Below are 20,309 nucleotides of genomic sequence, written 5' to 3' on the forward strand. Positions count from 1 at the left end.
AAACTAATTTGTATTTATTGTCCTTTGATGTCCAAATGGCATGGACACACATTTGTACTTAAAATAAAGATTTTTGAAATGTGTTACATAACGTATGTGTCAGTGTGATGGTTTTGTGATGAGTCACTCCTTGTTGGGCACTGCAGCACTGCTCACCAAATACATTTGTTATTTTTTTTAAATGCGTCAGATTAAAACTGACGCATTTTTGCACAGCAACAATAAACTAAATTGATATAAACTGCTGTGCATATTTGTGTAGCATAATATAGATAGTCTTATAAAGCTGAAGAAATTATTATGCATTGACAATCCTAACAAAAAAGCCACCCTAAGAATACTGATGCCAGGGCCCGGTTAAATGCTTTATTGAAGCAATAAAAGAACCCGGCCAGGCGGCCACAGACTGTATAGTCAATGAGAAAATCTTTATAATAAAATCCTTTTATAGTAAAAAATCCGCTATCTGACCGTGGCAATTTTGTGACAATAGATGGCGCTGTTAGGACGTCTGAAAACTGGAGACAATATGGATGACTATGGATCCCATAGTCCAGGTAGACTGTTGCGCGAGCAGTGATTCGCTAGTTTTTGTTGTCACTGGTAACTGTCATAGAGTGGTAACTGTCCATTGACAGCAGTTTTTAATAAACATGACATGTCAATTATTTGATGATCGTCACAATACAATAAATAACGCTGATGAAAGCAAGCAACATTCACAGTAGTATGCTAGCTATATATATATACTAGAATTTCGTGCGCGCTACGCGCGCACTCATCCCAGAGCGACTTTGCCACGCACTATGGGAAGAAATAAATGGCGGGAGTTGACTCCACATGTAGTAACGAATGGGTTATTGGAAATGTACCATTGTTTTGTCCTGAATATTTCCACAGCCTAAGTACTAAAGGATTGTGACTGTGGGACAGACATACAGTCTGACATACAATAGGCTACACGTGTGCACAGTGAATAAACAATGACCTATATGCCCAGAGTTCTTAAATTAACATAGTTGGATTTTAACAGAAAGACAATGCCATAAATCAGTCAAAGTAAGTGACAGACTCAACAGTAGCACACAGCATGCAAGGCAGCGATGCATGCATGCAAACATGTTTGTCCAGCTGAGATTTAGTGTCTCCATCTCTCTGTGGAAGAGGTTGCACATGACCTGTACGGCCACACTGAGGCGCTCCAACACAAACACAGACACAAAACAACACCACGCTGTTTGTCCAGTTGACCCAAATCAACACCAATACCTAGCCTGTTTGTCCAAAACACAGTATCTGCTGGCCACGTGTCTACTTCGCCACAACCTAATGTTAGTAACAAATGTAGGGGAGAGCCGCCAAGGTTGTAACGCTTCACGGTTGTAACATGGACGTTATATCTTGATTGGTCAACGCCACCATGACGCCATCGCGTCAGTATGTGTACAGCAACGTACTCTACGTGGCCAGGAGTTTGAAGTTTGAAGTGTTTACCTTCAAAATGCGTCTAATTTTACACCTGGAGTATATGTGTGGTACAATTTTTGTCTTTGGTGTTGGTGAATAAAAATCCACATGGATGTGTTCATGCTTATGTTCTTCATTAGTTTGCATCGTGTTTAGACGGAATTCACGTTCATTCTGGTCTGTAAGCAACTGCAAAGAAAACTTGCAAAAGCGGGTCATTTGTAACATGTGTTACAAATGGTCCGCTTCCATTCAATGCCATTATATGTAATATTTACATATTTGACATATTGGCCAATATTATATGTTCTGAAATGGTATTGTATCGTGTAGTGTATTCTGAAATTAGTTTAGGGTTGTATAACGTTGTACAACTCAATCAATCAAACGTTTGTTTAATCAATGTATTGCCCCATTGAAAAAAAAGAAATGGCCAAACTGGTACTGGTACACCCGATACTATTTAATATTTCCCTTATGTTTGATACATTTTCTTATCACATCCATGGTATGAAAACAATGCTAAGGAGTTGCTTCAATGAAATGTAATTGCTTTAAGCTGAGAACGATATGTTTAATGGTGTTTTTTAGCGTTGTTACATTTATCATGCATGCCGTTACAATTGATCCGATATGCGCAGCAAATGTAACACTGAAACAGCGTCCACGTTCGGTTGAATAACTCCCGACCTGTTTTATCAAAAAAATAACTTGAAGTGGTTTATGGTAGCTGACATGTGTAGGTCCGTTGCCTGAAAATATTACATGTGTAGCTAAACGGATCTCTGAGTAAAAGAATGAAACGTGCAAAATGTTACATCCTTGGCGGCTCTCCCCTATTAGTTTACTCACAGCACAGCACCGTCACTCCTGTCAGTTATTTCGTCCTAATAACTTGAAGTGGTTTATGGTAGCTGACATGTGTAGGTCCGTTGCCTGGAAATATGACATGTGTAGCTAAAGGGATCTCTGAGTAAAAAAATGGAACGTGCAAAATATGTTCTAAAATTGTATTGTATTGTGTAGTGTATTATAAAATTAGTTTAGGGTTGTATAACGTTGTACAACTCAATCAATCAAACGTTTGTTTAATCAATGTATTGCCCCATTGAAAAAAAAGAAATGGCCAAACTGGTACACCCGATGCTATTTAATATTTCCCTTATGTTTGATACATTATCTTATCACATCCATGGTATGAAAACAATGCTAAGGAGTTGCTTCAATGAAATGTAATAGCTTTAAGCTGAAAACGATATGTTTAATGGTGTTTTTTAGCGTTGTTACATTTATCATGCATGCCGTTACAATTATTCCGATATGCGCAGCAAATGTAACACTGAAACAGCGTCCACGTTCGGTTTAATAACTCCCGAGCTGTTGTGTGTATTGCGTGGTTAAAAGGCCGTGTGTTTGTGTTGTAAACAACTCATGTTATGTCTGCGCACACTGTATGTTGCTATGGCTGCTGACGTTAGCATGTGTGCTATCAGGCAAAAGCTGAGATAGATATGCAACTACTACTGGGGAAAATGCCATACAAAACACAACACCTAATTTCGGAATGTTATTGTGACCTATTGAGCACAATCAGACCATCATGATTTGCTTGCTGGACCTATAATTAATTTATTAGCATTAAATGTCCACTCGCCCATCCAAAAGAAAAGCAAGATGGCTGCGACAGATTGTGAGCGCGACGGACTACGGAGGCCAGGAGGAACAGAGCTGGTGACGTAAGAGGCAGGCAGTGTTGCCAGGTTTGCGAATTGTAAGCGAGTTGCAGTGTATGCAAGTAGCGTGGTTAAATTCCTTGTTTCTCGGCGTGTTGTGGCACCCGTTTATCTGCTGGCTCGATCGTGATTTTCATAAAAGTAATATTTGCAGAGTAACTAAGAAACTTGAACGGCTAAAAAATAGGCTATGTCAGTTCGGGGAGGGTGGCGAATTTATTTTGCATATAGAGATGCGTGGTGAAAGTGTGGTTCGGTCGGAGATAGAGCATGAAGAATGAGTATGGGTACACCTTTTCACTTGTATATAAGATACCAGGCATAGACTGTAAAAAATAGATATATACACAATAATATGAATTAATTAATTATAAAGCCTATAGAATAAAGCCTGGTGGTGATTCATGACCATAAAACCTTTGATTCTGTGATTTAAAAAAAATATATAATTACTTAAATGAATGGCCCATTTTTCAGTGGAACCCGAAAACCACGCCCACACTGCTGCTCAAAGAATCAGTAGTTGCCTTGACAACCAACCGTCCGCGCTATGGGACGTATGGGCGGTCCTACGTTACGTTTGCACATCGCCGCCGCCGCCGTGCGTGACGTATTTCCTGGGGGTGGTACCGCGGACCACTCAGCTGTATAGTGGTTATCATGACTATTTATAGTGTTCAATTGGACGTTATCTTGTCCCACTCCCACTGTGTTTATTACCGTGTCATTGAGGAGGGGGACACTAGACACAACTAGCCCCGGGAGGACGGACACCATGTAAACGGAACCCCGGGTAAGTTTCAACATAATGCGACTTAAAGTTTCCCCCGTAATGTAGTTCTTGAAAGGTGTGTGTGGCGACTAGTCGTTTGCCGTGTAAACGCCTCCGTAGTTGCCTACCTACGACGGCCGTCTCTCGCCGAAAAGAACGGGCTTTATTGTTTACCTTGTAGGTTTAAGTTGTTTTCGGCAAGCGGCACCGCTGTTACGATTAGGTCTCAATAAGCTTTTAGCAGCTTGTTGTGATCTCCGTTCTTCTTCTTGGGCTGGCTGGCCCTGGTATCGCTGGGACTGGCCGAGAGAGAGGAGCGCGTGTTGTCCAATGTATTGATCCAGTGATCAGTCAATGTTGTTGTTGTTTAGTTACAGTTACACTGTATATATCGGCTCCTTATGGACCAGTCAACACGCATGCTGTGAGGTGGTGACGTCGTCTGTCTGTCTGCTGCAGAAATACCCGCCTGATGATCTGTCTGTCAGTCATCAACCAGCCAGTCAGTAAATAAATATTATGATGAACTAAGTGGGGGGTTCGATCCTCGGAGGTAGGATCCTGGAGGAATGATGATGATGATAATGACAGAACTGAGTGAGTGAGAGGAAGCAGTGAGGAGGACATGTGAGTGTGAAGTACATTGTTGTATCCTGTTGTTGCTGTCATATAACAACACAATGAATACAGTTCAGTTGTAGCAAGCAGAGGGAAGGACTTCTCACAAACATCTCTAGAGGTCCAGCCAAGATATTGATGCAAAAATGATGTTTACATGAGGTCAGTCAAGTTCTTTAAAGTAACTCCACTACCCTATACAGACAAACCTGATTGACGCTTGTTGCATTTTGCACTTGCAGAGTGAAGTTTTTCTTGTTTCCGAACTAAACTGACTTGTTGTTGCCTATATGCTATTATGCTGTAAGTTAAGTAACACCGGCGGCCAAGATGCTTTATGTGTGCGATATAGATAAATAACTGTATATTTCACCCGGAACATCCTAGTGATCTATAGATAAATGGGGCATACCGGTATGCAATTCCTAAATCCCCAAATCTAGGTGGATTTTCGTCGTAGCTCTAGAACTCCGTAATGCTACTGTTGGCCTAGTTCTCACCAGAATGTCACTTTGAATGTGCGTTATGTAATTGATGTTGGGTGTTTATTAGCTAGCACCCACACAAATGCAACTGCTGCAGTGGATTTGTTTAGGTGTATTTTATGTTGCCTTACAGCCAGGGAACCATGAACTCTCTTAAAAGGCGAAATGCTGTCTGTGTAAGCAAACTTTTCTTGTTATAATGCAAATGGGGCATTGATGGGCTGTGGGGAATAGGGATTATGAATGTACTTGACATTGGTATATGCTTCATAGCAAGAGCCGCAAGGAATTGTTCCTATAGGCCGTTGCTCAAAAACACTAACAAACAGTATACAGGAGGATTTGTTTGTAGGCCTATATTAAATGAATAAAACTCCTATCTATCTAGGCATATGTATACATCAATGATGTATTCATTCATTTTTCAGTATTACATTAGTAATGTGATATACAGTATGAGAGATGTTATAAGAGACATGTTATAAAGACATGTAAATAACACGTATAAACATGTTATAAAGACATCTATGTTTTGCAACCCCTGTACAGTATGAGCTTTAATGTTTCAGTTTGAAAACAAAGTTTTGGTGGAAGAATGTGAAGTCTTTAGCTTTACAATCACATTATACAACTGACTATCAAAGTCCAGATCTGAGTTAATGATGGGGAAATACAACATTTTCAGTTGTGCTGAATTGTAATGGAAGGTAGGTCAGAAGGTTGACTAACTAAAAAAATCTGAAAGTGAAAAGTTTGGCACCAGTCAAAAGCATTGGGTGCTGAAGGCGCTCTTTCAGCTTTGACAGCGATAGTCCTGTGGCTATCATTAGGCCTCTTGTGTATTATTTAGTCCAGAGTCAGGTTAATTTCAGATAGCCTTGTCATCATTTTGTATGATGCTGTAGATGCACTTTTGTGAACGCCGGACAGATTTTATAGCTTATGGTGGGAATTCCATATTTGTTCAAGGCTACTAACTGTATTTGTAAATCATTCTCCAGGACTGATGCATTATATATTATGTTGCCGAAGTTGTCGTTAAAGTAGGTGTAATAAAAAAAGACTTATTTGCCTAGCTAGCTATTTCCAACCATGCAGTAACTTTCCTCCAAAATGTTTGAATATAGACTTGTTTAGCTTAATCATTGGAGTCATGTGTCTAATATTTGCACCTGGCATCCTTGAGGACAGAATCCAGAAAAATATACAGAGTTGCTTTATTTCACACTTTAAATATTATTAGTGGACCATGGACCATACTTGAGAAGCAGTGAACTAAATGACCCAGTGACCTAAGATTATGAGTCAACAAAGTCAGTTACTAGGAAGTCTGAGTTCAAGAGATTCCACTGAAAAGGGAGTCGGAATCTCAAGAAGAGAAAGTGTCATCATTAATCGGAAAAGTCAAATGAGCTAATGCTTTTTCCTTTAGTATATTATATTACTATCTGTATTACTATAGAGTATATTGCTATCTTGGAAAAATATTAAAAAAATAATTAATCTTAACAAGTTACTGACATTTAGTGGTGAGTTGTTGTGACCTGCAGGGCTCGAAATTAACTTTTTTTACTGTGCTACCAATTTAAAAATGAAGGAGCACCAAAATCTAAAGAGCACCGATATGTAATCGATTTTTTTTACATTCATAAAAACAATAATAAAACGTGTGGTTTACAAATAACATAAAATGACTAAAGTATAAAAATGCATGCCAGAATTTAAAATGTAGTGTCCAGACTTTCTGTCCCTGGCTGTCACTCAAAGTCAAAGATAGTTGCCATTGTTTCTTAGGAGCAGCTAAAGGGTAGACCTTTTGTCATTCCATAGTATGTGACTTGCATGTTGACGTTAAAGCCTGCTGAATAGCTGAGTGGCCCGATGAGGTCACAGGCGGAGTCTGTACTTTGAGCCATGCTTTCTCTGGACGTTACGGGGCAGTTTTACGTGCTTTACATGCCCTCCCTTCTCATTTGCACTGCATCCTTTAGTGAAAGAGTACTTCTCAGGAGGAAGGTGAGTGAGGTTAACCTACCATGGGAATTGATGTCTTCTGGCTGGGGTTTAAAAATATAGCCTAAAATGGTCTTTGTTTTTAGGCTGTCACGACTGTCTGTGACTGTGTGTGGGCTAATTGGCACATTTTTGCAGATACATGCTGGATTAAGTGGCCAGTTTACGATACCAACCCTTGTCTTGAGCCAGTCAAATTTTTAAGCGTACCGGCAATCATTCTTGTTTGATTCATTTACAAGGTGATGCTTTGTGTACAATGTGCTAGTTTGAATCTGTTATAGCTAAACAATTTGAGTTGTTTAACATATATATATATATATATAACATATGTTTGTATGTATTCCACTGCACTCTAAGCGCTTGGTGTGTTGTCTTTAGTCGTTCTAACTTAAGCAAATGTATTTATGAAATATCAAAATACTAATTGGGAGGTGAGGGAACATTGCAGCTGGTACTACGATGTCAAGATCTGTTAGACTAGACTTAGTAATGGCATGTCCAAAATACTTATACTGTCTGCTTTCTCATTTCTCTAGCTTGGTGCTGTTACGATATATTTACATTATGTCTACACACTGTAAAATCATGAGTGTTAATGAGAGATAATAATAAATAAATTATTATACCAAAATGGTGCACTACAGAGTTGAATTAGACAATACGATTTTAGAATGTTTGTCCTTAATACAAAAGCAACAAGCCAATTAAAAGAGAGTACGTGGCCAACATCTGCGTCGCTCTGGAAATAGTTGTGGCAATGTGACCTGTGGGCCGTTTTCACAACAAATGCTGGTTACGACACAATGTTGAAAGATGGCTTTGACCACATCTTACCGAAAGGCTTTTGTATAGTGAAATATTTGTTAAGTCATCCACAGGTGTGTTGTTCCCATCCTTGTCATCGCTGTACACATTTACACAATAGCTTGTTTGTCTTGTAATATTCACTTGAGTTTTTTTCCAGTTGTTGACAAGTGTCAACTGTTATGTTGCCTTTCAAAGGGTACCCGTATATAATTATAGGTGCCTATTATACTGCTCTCTCCCTATTATCAAGGTCGTTATTTGACCTTTCCTTCATCTTTAATCCACTAAATGTGTGTGTGTGTGTTTGTGTGTGTGTGTGTGTGTGTGTGTGTGTGTGAAAGGGCTGGGACTTTAACTGATTTATTGAGATTACTTAATTACAGAAACAATGGCACAATTAAACAAATGTACTCATTTTAATCGTGCTTAGTTTTTGCACCACATAATTTTGACTGGCTCAAGACAAATGTCTCTCTTCATGCCTACACTTTCATTTGACCAAAATATCTGACCGTCTGATCTTGTTACATCAGAATTGGCTAACTAGGACACTAAGGACAGACAGAAACTACTATGTTAACTGTGTTAACGTTAACGTTAATATGCTAAAAGGGATTTTGAGATTGGTTTCCCCATTCAGTGACTCCGACTAAAGACAAAGATTGAGTTCTACCAAAAAATAATTAATTATTTATTTTATTTTTATGGTTCCAATGTGTGGCTGATTCTTGGAAGAGTGAGAATCCAAGAGTGTTTTTCATTCAGTTCCAACTCTTACTGCAGATGTGTATTAAATCTATCTTTCTTACACTTATCCTTGCTTTTCCACTGTTTTCCTCAGGTGATCCGTGTGCTGTGACGGTCCCCCCCGCCCCCCGAGTGTCTCTCTGTGCTCCTGCATGTACTGTTGGCAGCCCCAACCTGTCAGAGAGACGCTGTGCACCGAGACTGAGAACCTATGGCTTTAGGCCCTCCATCTCCCTCATTGGGCCCTAGGCTCAGACTGGTAGATTTGCTGCTGGGGCCACTTTTGGTCTTGCTGCTGGCCGGCCTGGGTACAGCACTGGGGCAGAAGGTCTACACCAACACATGGGCTGTCCACATCTCCGGAGGTCCAGAGGAAGCTGACCGGATTGCCAGTAAACATGGGTTCATCAACAAGGGACATGTGAGTAGACTTTTACATTTTCATATTGTTCTTCCTTTGTTTCATTTCCCTTCTCTATAATGCTCCTGTTAACTTTGCTGAGCAATGGCAAAATATTTCTGCTCACATGAACGGTGCATAACAGCACTGGGGGCATTTGCAGCAGTGTTTGGAATCTTTGAGGAATGCCCGGTATCGAAGTGCTTCAGACTGTTCACTAACTGCTGCTGTTTGTGGAAAGTATTTAAACTCATATTTGTCAGTTGTGGGATTCTGCAAGTACTGAAATCTTAAAATGAATGAGCTGAGCTAGCCATTATTTTTCTTGTGCATTCGTGTGTATAGTCTACTGTTCAGTGTACACAGTAAAATCCTCAGTTTAATCAAGAATGTACAAATTTGGTTCAATTTGTACACTTCTCTGAGTTAAATTAACAGTAGGTTTTACTGTAGATAAAAATCACTTTGCTTGGAGCCGTGGCACGTCTAGTAGCTAATGTATATTGTATATACATTGGTCTGCCTTTGGTGGCGAAAGGATGACAAAAAGCCCCTGGGGGCTTGTTTGAAATGTGGTCCATTGTACTCAATAAATAAAACTCAGTCACATCATATGGTACATTCATTTACAGAGATTGGAGGGGTGGGGGGCAGAGGATTCTACTAACAAATAAGGGTAGCCATTCTTTTTAGATTAACGCCCCATTGACTTGTGCTTCTGTTTGAAATGTATCCATTCTACAAACTGTGAATACACTTATCATTCAATTGATTGATAGTTTTGAGTTTGGGTAGAAAAATCAATCTAGTGGATTGTGCAGTCCGGGTAGGGAATGAGGCATTACCCCAGGTGGAGGAGTTTAAGTATCTCGGGGAGGAAGGAGAAGGAGATCAGCCATAGAATTGGAGCAGCAGGGGCGGTATTGCAGTCGCTGTACCGCACTATTGTGACGAAAAGAGAGTTGAGCCAGAAGGCAAAGCTCTCTGTCTGCCGAGCAATCTTCGTTCCTACTCTCACCTATGGTCATGAAGTGTAGGTCATGACCGAAAGAATAAGGTCGCACAAGCGGCGGACGAAATGAGTTTTCTTCGAGGGGTGGCTGGCATCTCCCTTAGAGATAGGGTGAGAAGTTCAGTCACACGAGAGAGACTCGGAGTAGAGCCGCTGCTTCTTCGCCTGGAAAGGAGCCAGCTTAGGCCTCTCGGGCGTCTCCCAAGGGAGGTCCTCGAGGCACGTCCCACTGGGAGGAGACCCCGGGGCAGACCAAGGCGCAGTTGGAGGAAACGCATCAACTTACTGGCCTTGGAACGTCTCGGGATCCCCCAGGAAGAAGTCACTAATGTTGCTCTGGAGAGGGAAGTCTGGTGGAGTTGTTGCCCCCCGCGCGACCCGACTACGGATAAGCGGTTGAAGAAAGCTCATAGAAAAGCATGGTCATTGTGGTCATGATCTAAAATGTTATTTATGTTCTGAATCACAGAGTGCAGACCAATGAGTAATCTCATTCCTTGTCATCCTTTAAATATGTTTTTGGTCTTGACTCTTGACCATGGGGAACCAGGATCTCAGAGGAGATGAGATGAAATGAATCCGTTTGTTGACTTGAGAACGCTGTAATGTTTGCCCTATTGCAACAAGTCGGGCACACGGGTGGGAATTTGTTTTTTATTTTTTTACTTAGAAAAAAAGCTTAATATTTAACTGACTAAAGCAGTTCCAGTAAACTAACCATTCTAAATCTGTAAAATCCAATAGATTGTTGTTTATTTTAACCGTCCGTGGGTATGTCAAAACTACAATATATATTCTCAGACATGCAGAGTGAACAAACCTTTTGTTGGACACTTTATAGGCATGTCTTCTGCTGAAGTCTCCTGGCCTGTTACATTAGGAATTTGAAGCTTCTGTCTTTATCCAGTAATATAACGCGAGTAACGATAATTGTCAGCTCATGGTTCAGTACTTGCTTCTGGATTGCGTTTCTTGTTTGATAGTGTTTGAGGTCTTCCAAAGTGGAGGCACCTTCTGCAGAATTGGGGCTGTTTTATCATGGGTTCAGACAAACGTCTGTCAATGGTGAAAAAGGAGTATATATTTTTTTAAACCTAACTTTTTCCTTTCACAATTTTGTAGAGACCGTATTTGGCGTATTATAATGTCCAATTGATGGAGCACAGTGGTTTTAGTGTGGTGTTTTTGGCAATGGACTTTGCCTACTGACATTCATTTAGTGATTATCATCAACCCTTGAGCTTAACATTGTTGTACTTGGCTCCATTTTAAGCATACATCTTGAAGTATTCTTTCTAAGAAGGTAACAGGGAACCACAATGACTTGACACTGGACTGCAGAGTTTCAACCACAGATCAGCCTTCAACACCTCTGTGGTGGACGTGGTGTCTGCATACCTCATTTTCTGTTTGTGGATTTGTGATGCACTGTATGACACCCCACTCTGAAACCCATACCTAAAAACTCACTGTAGGGAAATGCCAGTTGGCAAAGAGATGTCACTTTAAACCGCTGAGAGAATTCCTGGTACAATACCTCCGTTTCTTTTTTTTGTTTGGTTTTTGGGTATTGGGCCACACACTTTGTTGTACAAAGTCTGACAATGTTGATGACCATAATATGGTCATCAACATTGTCAGACTTTGTACAACAAAGTGTGTGGGCTGTTAAAAAGCAATGCACGCGAGCATTCTCGGCCAGCCCCCACTTTGCATAGTCAAACACAGTGTGCCAGGGCCAAAATTCTAGGAAAGGTATAGCAAAACATTCTGTACTGCCTGCCTGCCTTTCTGAATTATGTGGGATGTCGTGAATTTAAGCCAAGGACTCTTATGACCTGGCTATGAGGGTGATCATTTGAGGAATGGTGGTAATTATGATGATGATAATGATATTTATGATGTACTGTAGTGTATGTCCAGTTAGTGGTGGTTAGACGGTGCTGCTTGCAGTTACCTGTATGTTACGGTTATTAAAAGCTCCTAAACTCACAGCCTGCCCTGTATAAACGAATGAGATACACTGGCTGGCTATAGCTATTGCTGCCCCATACGGTACACGGCCATACGTTACCACATCTACACCTCATTAAGGAAGCACATAAAACAATCACAGCCGTTCGGCCTACAGCCAGCCTATCATGGGGATTTGTTCATCGCAGCATCATGGCATGCATTAACTTTGAGATGATGAAGGGCAGGCTTTAACTGCGTGTGATGACTGTAATAAAGATCGACTTGATATTCATAATTTCCCCTGACAGGATATTTAATGCACATTGGAAAAATTAAGCTCGCACTTAGAAACGATGGGAGTAGAGCCAGTTCCCCTAAAACCGATAGAAATGAGTGAGGGTTCCATTCCGTCTCCGTGACATGAAGGATGTGCGGTCATGCGTGGTATGTCCCGGCTCTGTGAGGCGGAGGCCCTTTTCTGTCTGCGTTTGCAGGTGTTTAATTTAGTGGTGGAGAGATTGAGGGGAGGATCAAAGACTGCAGCTGGGGCAGCTTCTTTTATTTTACTTTTTACGACTCTACTGATTGTTTCTATTGTTTGGCCCTTCAGCCGTACAAACCGTTACAATCCTCCACCTTCCTTTGGTAGGGGTTGCATGTTGAACACTGCAACCCCAGTCTTAGTAGTGGTGCCAGCACACGGCAGAAACATCTAAAAAAAGATAAGTCTTAAAAAGACAAAAGAGTGGCCGCACACACTGATAGCCAAAGTGGCGATTATTTATTAGGACGCAGAGTAGGAACCAACGTTTCGGCAGATGCAACTGCCTTCTTCAGGGTATGGGGTTAGGGGTTGCATGTTGCCCAGGAAATGCTAAAAGGGATAATGTATGAAGAAAAATAAATCACACCCTGTGTGAAGTGAGTGGTGGGGGGGGAGTTACACAGAACCCAGGGTGCCGGCCCGATTCCCGGCGAGCCGCGTCCGAAACGGTTACTGTGTGGGGGTCCCTCTACTGTACTGTACTGTACTGTCACTGTACTGTCTGGCACACCTGAAATCACCATATATACAGTTAATATGTGCGTCGTGTGTGTGTTAGGTTGCGCACAGGTGGTGAAAAACAGTGCTCAGACGCACCCACCCACACATAGCTCCATAAGCACGTGTTGCACCACTCATTCCGTGCTCATAGTACAGACACACAAAGCTGTCCTTAGTGATTAGAATTGGCAACAATAAGGATCAAATATGCTGTCCAAAAAGTGACTGTATACTTCCATCTGTCATGTTTGGCTTCTGTTTAAAGTTAACCAAATTGATGGGCAATTTCTAACATACTTTTACCACAGTTTTATGTCATTTTATTTCTGCTCTACCTGAGGCAATTCAATTTTAGTTCTTCATTATGGGTGCTGTTCATGAAGTGCAAAAATGATGTACCTATATAACTTATATGCTGGGAAGCTATTTTAAGGCTTCACTCAAGACAGTTTACTGCTTCTGGCTTAATGTTCTCACTCCCCTGATTGATTAAAGCCTGATGTTAATACTAAATACTTAATATAACTGTCATCATCAACTGGTATTGTTGTAGCTTTATTTTTCCAACTTGACATTTTACTACAGATCACATAAAACCATTGGTTTAAAGATACAACTCAATTTACTGTATTCATTTTATCCAGAGCGACTTACAAAAGTAGACCCACCTGTGCAAGATTTGTCTTGCAGAACTAAATACTTAAAAAAGCCTAATGGCTGTTATTATTCAAAGGCTTTGTGTACTGGAACATTTTCTTTTCTTTCTCTCCTTGTCTCCCACACCTGTGTTGGAAACATACTTTGCTGTGAAACTGGTGAATGGTTAGGATTATCTTCTTGTCAACAGCAACCTAACCTGCTTCCATAATTCCAGTCAATTAGGCTATTTATAGGCAGCTGTGGAAGGTGGAAGCTAATTTATATTTTATATAAGGTCTCATTGTTTTCTAACCACTAACTTCAAAGGGGCTTATAGTATTTCTTGAAACCATGTGGTTTCCATGTTTCTCTGAACATTCTGTGGTTTCTGTCACTTGTGGTGGCTGATAGAAACTATATCTTTTATGATGAGAAGTGCAAAAGTGTGGCCATTTTGCAACTCAAATGCTTGTGTAGCTTGTTCTGCTGGTTCAGCCCAGGCCCAGGGCCTCGCTTGAATGAATGGATTGTCTTTGGAAAACTGTGCCCTCCCTGGCACAATGGCATATTACACAAGACCACAGACACATGGCCTATCTCTGCATATATCATATCAGATGACTTGAGCTTTTTTCCTTGATCTGTTCCAGGCCCAACCCTTTCATAATGTAGCGTGACTTTATGTAATGGCCTATTTTTCACCACAGTGAAGTAAGAATATTGGAAGTGGGATGATTTGTGCATTTGCTTGCTTTAGCAGGAGTTGTGGCTGCTCTGCCATTTCGCCATTAAACAAACTGCCTCGCTGACGGTGTGTGCTAAATATGTATGACTGTATCTATCTACTGTGATTTAATGTGTTGTTGTCACGTGTTGCTGGGTAGGCTAATGCATTTGTTTCTTGAACGGGCTGTGAAAACAAATCTCCCTCTGGGACAATAAAAAACATAATTCCTGAAGTATATGGGAAGTGGAGTGGATATCCTAGATTTAGTGCGTTTTGTTTGTGTTCTTTATGTTGCTTCTCGTTACAATTCGAGTCTCCTGGTAATTCATTTGTAGCAGTTGACCTTTAACAAAGGGAGGATGTGCTGTAAGGAGGTTCTGAGAACAGTTTTTGCTTTTAATTTGGCTGTTGACATGGTTAAGTGAAGTGTCAGGAGTTCAGAACCAACTGCACCTACAATACTATGAATTACATTCACGTGGCCATGAAAGAAACACTTGTCTCTCCGCGATCCGGACGCAATTCCGTCGGAGCATTAGTCCGACATGCGGGAACAACGGTCGGACTACCGCTTGAACATGCACTGCTCCCGTGCTTGGGGTTATGGTTAGGTTAGATACCGGGTTGAGGTAGGATATGGTTATGGTTAGGTTAGGGATAGAGGTAGGTTGGTTATGGTTAGGTTAGGGTTGAGGTAGGTTGGTTATTGTTAGGTTAGGGTTGAGGTAGGTTGGTTATGGTTAGGTTAGGGTTGAGGTAGGTTGGTTATGGTTAGGTTGGGGATAGAGGTAGGTTGTCGGTCTAATGACCGTCGGACCAAAACATGTGTCGGAACATAGTGCTGCACCCGTCTCTCCTGCCAAACACTGCTTTGCTGTATGTATGTTAACAGTCCAGTCCATCTCTTCTGTACGTGCTCTGACTTCTGTACTTCCATACACGATTATACAGGACTTGGATAAAGACAATTTTAGAGTGACAAATATAATCATGTGTTCATTCATGGGAATGTTATTTTTCCTGTAAATGTCTCCAACTCATTTACCCATCATGTCTCCAATAGCTGCTGGGTTTGAGCTGTCTAGACGGTGCTAAATCATAACTGACCTGAGCCCTCTGCATTTGACCCCCCCTGCACATTGCTAAAGCGAACCTTCATTTTAGGGCCAGCTGAGCTCATATAAAACGGACCCAAAAAGGAGAGGATGAAGGCATAGAGCCTATAATTGCCCCTCGGAGAAGTGAAGCTGTTTAACTGTGAGACAACAGGGGGTTGAAGATATTGCCTGGAAAAAGATGAGAGACGGTATGATTGGCCGGGAGGTGACTGGGAGGAAGCAGCATGCTGAGCGCCAAGAGGAGCCATGCACACTCCAGGATCTGCTGGGCTACACACAGGTGCTTCCTCCCTATTGTTCTGTGTCACCATGTAAACACCACTAAACACCAGTCAGCTGCCAGACGTACAGTTTGTGACTGTCAAACTGCTCCAGGCCTGTAAGACCTCAGATAAGAAACGCAGGGTCTCACAGATTGAACTAGTTTTATAACATGGCTTCATTGTTTAACACATTCTGGGCTGTATTTTGTGTGTCTTAAGGACCAGGTCTTATTCCCTAACTTGAGTAAACTAAAGACCTGGAGGCGTGATCAATGCTCTTTGGCCACTCAGAATAGCCAAATGGCATTGATCACGCCTCCAGGTCTTTAGTTTACTCAAGTTAGGGAATAAGACCTGGTACTTAAGACACGCCAAATACAGCCTTCTGGGTGGGAACCCCCTTTTGGTGTTTTAAGCATTATGTTATACTTAAGCTATTGAAAAATAGCAGATCTACAAGCTCGCGCCGAGTGCCACGCTATGAGCTTGTAGATCTGCTATTTTTGATAAATCGTGAAAATGTGGCGCAAATCTTTGAATACCGGTGTATATATATTCTGTCAGAGCGTTTATATTCCAAACGAGATGCTTCCTGAAGACGGAACATTGCCCTTTTGGTCAACACCATGGAGAGACATAGATTTAGGGTTATGAGCCGTTCTAATTGGGCCGTAAACAAAGAAGTGAACGGCAGCGCGCGAAACACAAGGAGTACGCTGAAGAAGGAAACGCCAACCAAAAAAATATCAATACATTTATATCGATAAAAAAGACCTAAAGACCAGTGTTTTTGGCAGCAAATTTCTATTTTAGTTTTAGTCATAGTCTCTTGAACAGTTTTCATTTAGTTTTCGTCACATTTTAGTCACCCGGAATGTTTTAGTGTTGGTCTAGTTTAAGTCGACTAAAATGTCATGAGTTTTTAGTCTACTAAATCTATGGTTGATTTTAGTCGGAACTTCTAAGTCCCTTGACTGTTCCACAAGGCTTAAATAGGCTAGCTTTCCTGTAAATCTTACATGATGGTTTACCATGTTCTGTAAGCTGACTTACTTCTGTATTAATGTTTAACGGTTTCCTGTCTGTGCTGTGGCTCTGTTGTACATCAGCCAATGAGAGCTGACGGGTCTAACGGAGCGTGCAGCTCCTATACAACATGTGTAGGACACTTCAAATAGATTAGATGATGCTTCTTGGAAGCGCTGCAGCAATATGGCTGAACCAGATTCAGCCTGAACTCCATGGGACTGGATCACTGGGACCCCTTTTTGACCTGGATGGGTCCCATTAATACACCCGAGTGGAATGCGTCTCATCTGTAGTGCAGAGCATTGTGGCAAAATGCAGTGTCTTTGGTTCCGGTGTCTTTGTTCGGGAGTGTGGGAGAACTTCCCTTTTATTTCATTCTCCACCCTCCATCACACTAAGTGGAGCCAGATTATCAGGCCATCTCGAGGCTGTCCTTTGATGAAAGCTATAATGAGCTGCAGAGATCGACTTGTCCTGTGTGTTGAGATGGAGAGTTGGAGACTTGCTGTAGTCGGAAGGGGAGAGAAACGGAAATGATGGTGACTGATGTCGCCACAATTGACCAAAGGATCACATTTTTATCTGAATCTCTACAGTGGGGGAAAAAAAGAAAATTACCCTACATAATTATCTGCTGTAATTAAAACGATTAAATGTATTATTACATTGAGACGGAGGTGCTCATTCAGCGTTTGTTTTTTCACTTTGCTTCTCTATCCGGCTATCTTATTTGAGCCGGATTTCCAATTCAGGAAATGACTGAAAGTTTACATCGGAGGGCTCTGTCCCGCCCCGCCCACAGACCTTTATTTAAGTCAAATACTTTGAGTCAGTTGCTGTACGTACCCATATAAGGCATACAGCTGTTGCCGATTTTATAACCATTTACAACTTGCATCGTTCCAAGTAGGCCAGTGCCCAACGGGGACTGCTGTAGAGGCTCCAGCGCATAACATCTGGGTGGGGCATGCATTTCCAACTTGCATCGTTCCAAGTAGGCCAGTGTCCAACGGGCACCGCTGTAGAGGCCCCACAGGCACCGCTCTAGTCCTGTATAATTATAAGAACTCAAAATGTATATTGGGCTATGATAATAATCATTACACATTATACAGCATTTTATAATGACTTATTAGGTCAAGTATCCTAATACTTCATAATTGTTGGACAATTGGCCACTCACAGACTGGAAGGATCATAGTTAACTAGTACATTTCCCATTCACTTATCCGGGCACAAAAGTCATTTGTCCGGAGCACGAGCACACACAAATACATTTAAAATGAACTAACTGTAAGTTTGTTTTGGTCATGTATCCAGTCAATGGTGTGCCCCATACCTTTGTGCTTCCCAAACATCGACTGTTCCCAAAGGAAGTTTTCATATTTTTACATGCACGTTTTCTGCCAGAACTTTCAAATGGATATGAAACTAGAGGACAATATCTGATTCCAAGTCTTAGGAATTATTTACTGGGTGAGTACACAGTACACACACGCAGTGCTAGAAGTTTACATGCTGACGTGGTCAGTCTGCTAACTGTGCGTGATTAGGACCGATCTATGGCTGTGTATTTGGAATACATGAAATGTACTGTATGTATAAGATCACAGACAGACTAGGGCTATTAACAATATTGGAAAGGTGATCATTAGCCAGACAATAATGCCAGGCAATATTGTTGGCGTCACAGAAAAAGTGAAACCAAGAGTTTATTTATTCTTTGCGTCCTATAATAAATTCTTGGCACTTTGGCTATATAAATGTGTGCGGTCACTTTTTAAGACTAACTTTTCGATTATTCTGCAGTGGACCGGCACTAATACAATGATTGGTGTGCGTAGCATCCTTTTTCACATTATATTGCGTTATAGACATGGGATGCATAGCAAGTGTTTAAAATGTCCACTTTGGATGTTGTCTGACTGGTTCTCTATAGCCAGCTATCTCAATCAAACCCTCACTACCAGTGGTACATGCAGCACTGCAGCAGGCCTTGGAAAAGAAAAGAGATCACACCTACGCACATCTGTCTGTACCAAAATAAGTCGACCACGCAGGAAATTTAAGTTGATATCAACTCTGTTGTTTTTCTATGGTCAGATGTGGTGCCCCATGCCCATCATCGGCCACACATGTAACTTTAAGGTTGGTCATACTGCTAGTGTGATTATCTGACTCACTTTAGTCTGTGGCCCCTTCTGAGCACTGCAGTCTTATGGTGAGAAACACATTTCATCAACACACTACCAGGTATTAACAGTCTACTGATAAACCTTCTGAGCACTGCAGTCTTATGGTGAGAAACACATTATATCAACACACTACCAGGTATATTAACAGTCTACTGATAAACCCTTCTGAGCACTGCAGTCTTATGGTGAGAAACGCATTTCATCAACACACTACGAGGTATTAACAGTCTACTGATAAACCCTTCTGAGCACTGCAGTCTTATGGTGAGAAACACATTATATCAACACACTACCAGGTATTAACAGTCTACTGATAAACCCTTCTGAGCACTGCAGTCTTATGGTGAGAAACACATTTCATCAACACACTACCAGGTATTAACAGAGTCTACTGATAAACCCTTCTGAGCACTGCATTCTTATGGTGAGAAACACATTTCATTAACAGACGCACTACCAGGTATTAACAGTCTACTGATAAACCCTTCTGAGCACTGCAGTCTTATGGTGAGAAACACATTTCATTAACACACTACCAGGTATTAACAGTCTACTGATAAACCCTTCTGAGCACTGCATTCTTATGGTGAGAAACACATTTCATTAACAGACGCACTACCAGGTATTAACAGTCTACTGATAAACCCTTCTGAGCACTGCAGTCTTATGGTGAGAAACACATTTCATTAACACACTACCAGGTATTAACAGTCTACTGATAAACCCTTCTGAGCACTGCAGTCTTATGGTGAGAAACACATTTCATTAACACACGCACTACCAGGTATTAACAGTCTACTGATAAACCTTCTGAGCACTGCAGTCTTATGGTGAGAAACACATTTCATTAACACACTACCAGGTATTAACAGTCTACTGATAAACCCTTCTGAGCACTGCAGTCTTATGGTGAGAAACACATTTCATCAACACACTACCAGGTATTAACAGTCTACTGATGAACCCCACTTTATTGATATAGACCTCGTTCCCTGCCCACCACGAGTTTCCCGAGTTATGTTTTATTTGTTTTATTGGCCGATTTTAACTTTTAAGACTTACAAGGTTTTCCGCCGATACTTTGTGACACGTCACACGTTTGGATCACGTAACCGGAAAATAAAAACAACTGACGCTTGCTCGCTTCTGGGGCTGCTGGGTAATCGAGTCTCCAATGAATGGCAGTACGGACCGAGCGGCTGTGTCTCTCTGTCTTGTTGTCGATGGCGATTGTGGAATTCTAGAAGTTCGGGCCGCTTCGCGGCCCTCACCTATAGCAC

General features: G+C 41.3%; 1 protein-coding gene across 1 annotated transcript in view; it reads left to right on the forward strand.

Moving 5' to 3' along the window:
• Window positions 1-3,836: 3,836 nt before the first annotated feature.
• The window catches only part of furina (furin (paired basic amino acid cleaving enzyme) a), a 98,836-nt gene continuing 82,363 nt past the window's right edge, over window positions 3,837-20,309 (forward strand). The window contains exons 1-2 of the mRNA XM_080767287.1: window positions 3,837-3,993; window positions 8,740-9,066. Coding sequence (XP_080623413.1) covers window positions 8,857-9,066 — 210 coding nt within the window. The 5' untranslated portion in view covers window positions 3,837-3,993; window positions 8,740-8,856. The remainder of the gene's footprint in view (window positions 3,994-8,739; window positions 9,067-20,309) is intronic.

The sequence above is a fragment of the Protomyctophum bolini genome (genome assembly GCF_963924005.1).
Source record: "Protomyctophum bolini genome assembly, chromosome: 1".
Classification (NCBI taxonomy): domain Eukaryota; kingdom Metazoa; phylum Chordata; class Actinopteri; order Myctophiformes; family Myctophidae; genus Protomyctophum; species Protomyctophum bolini.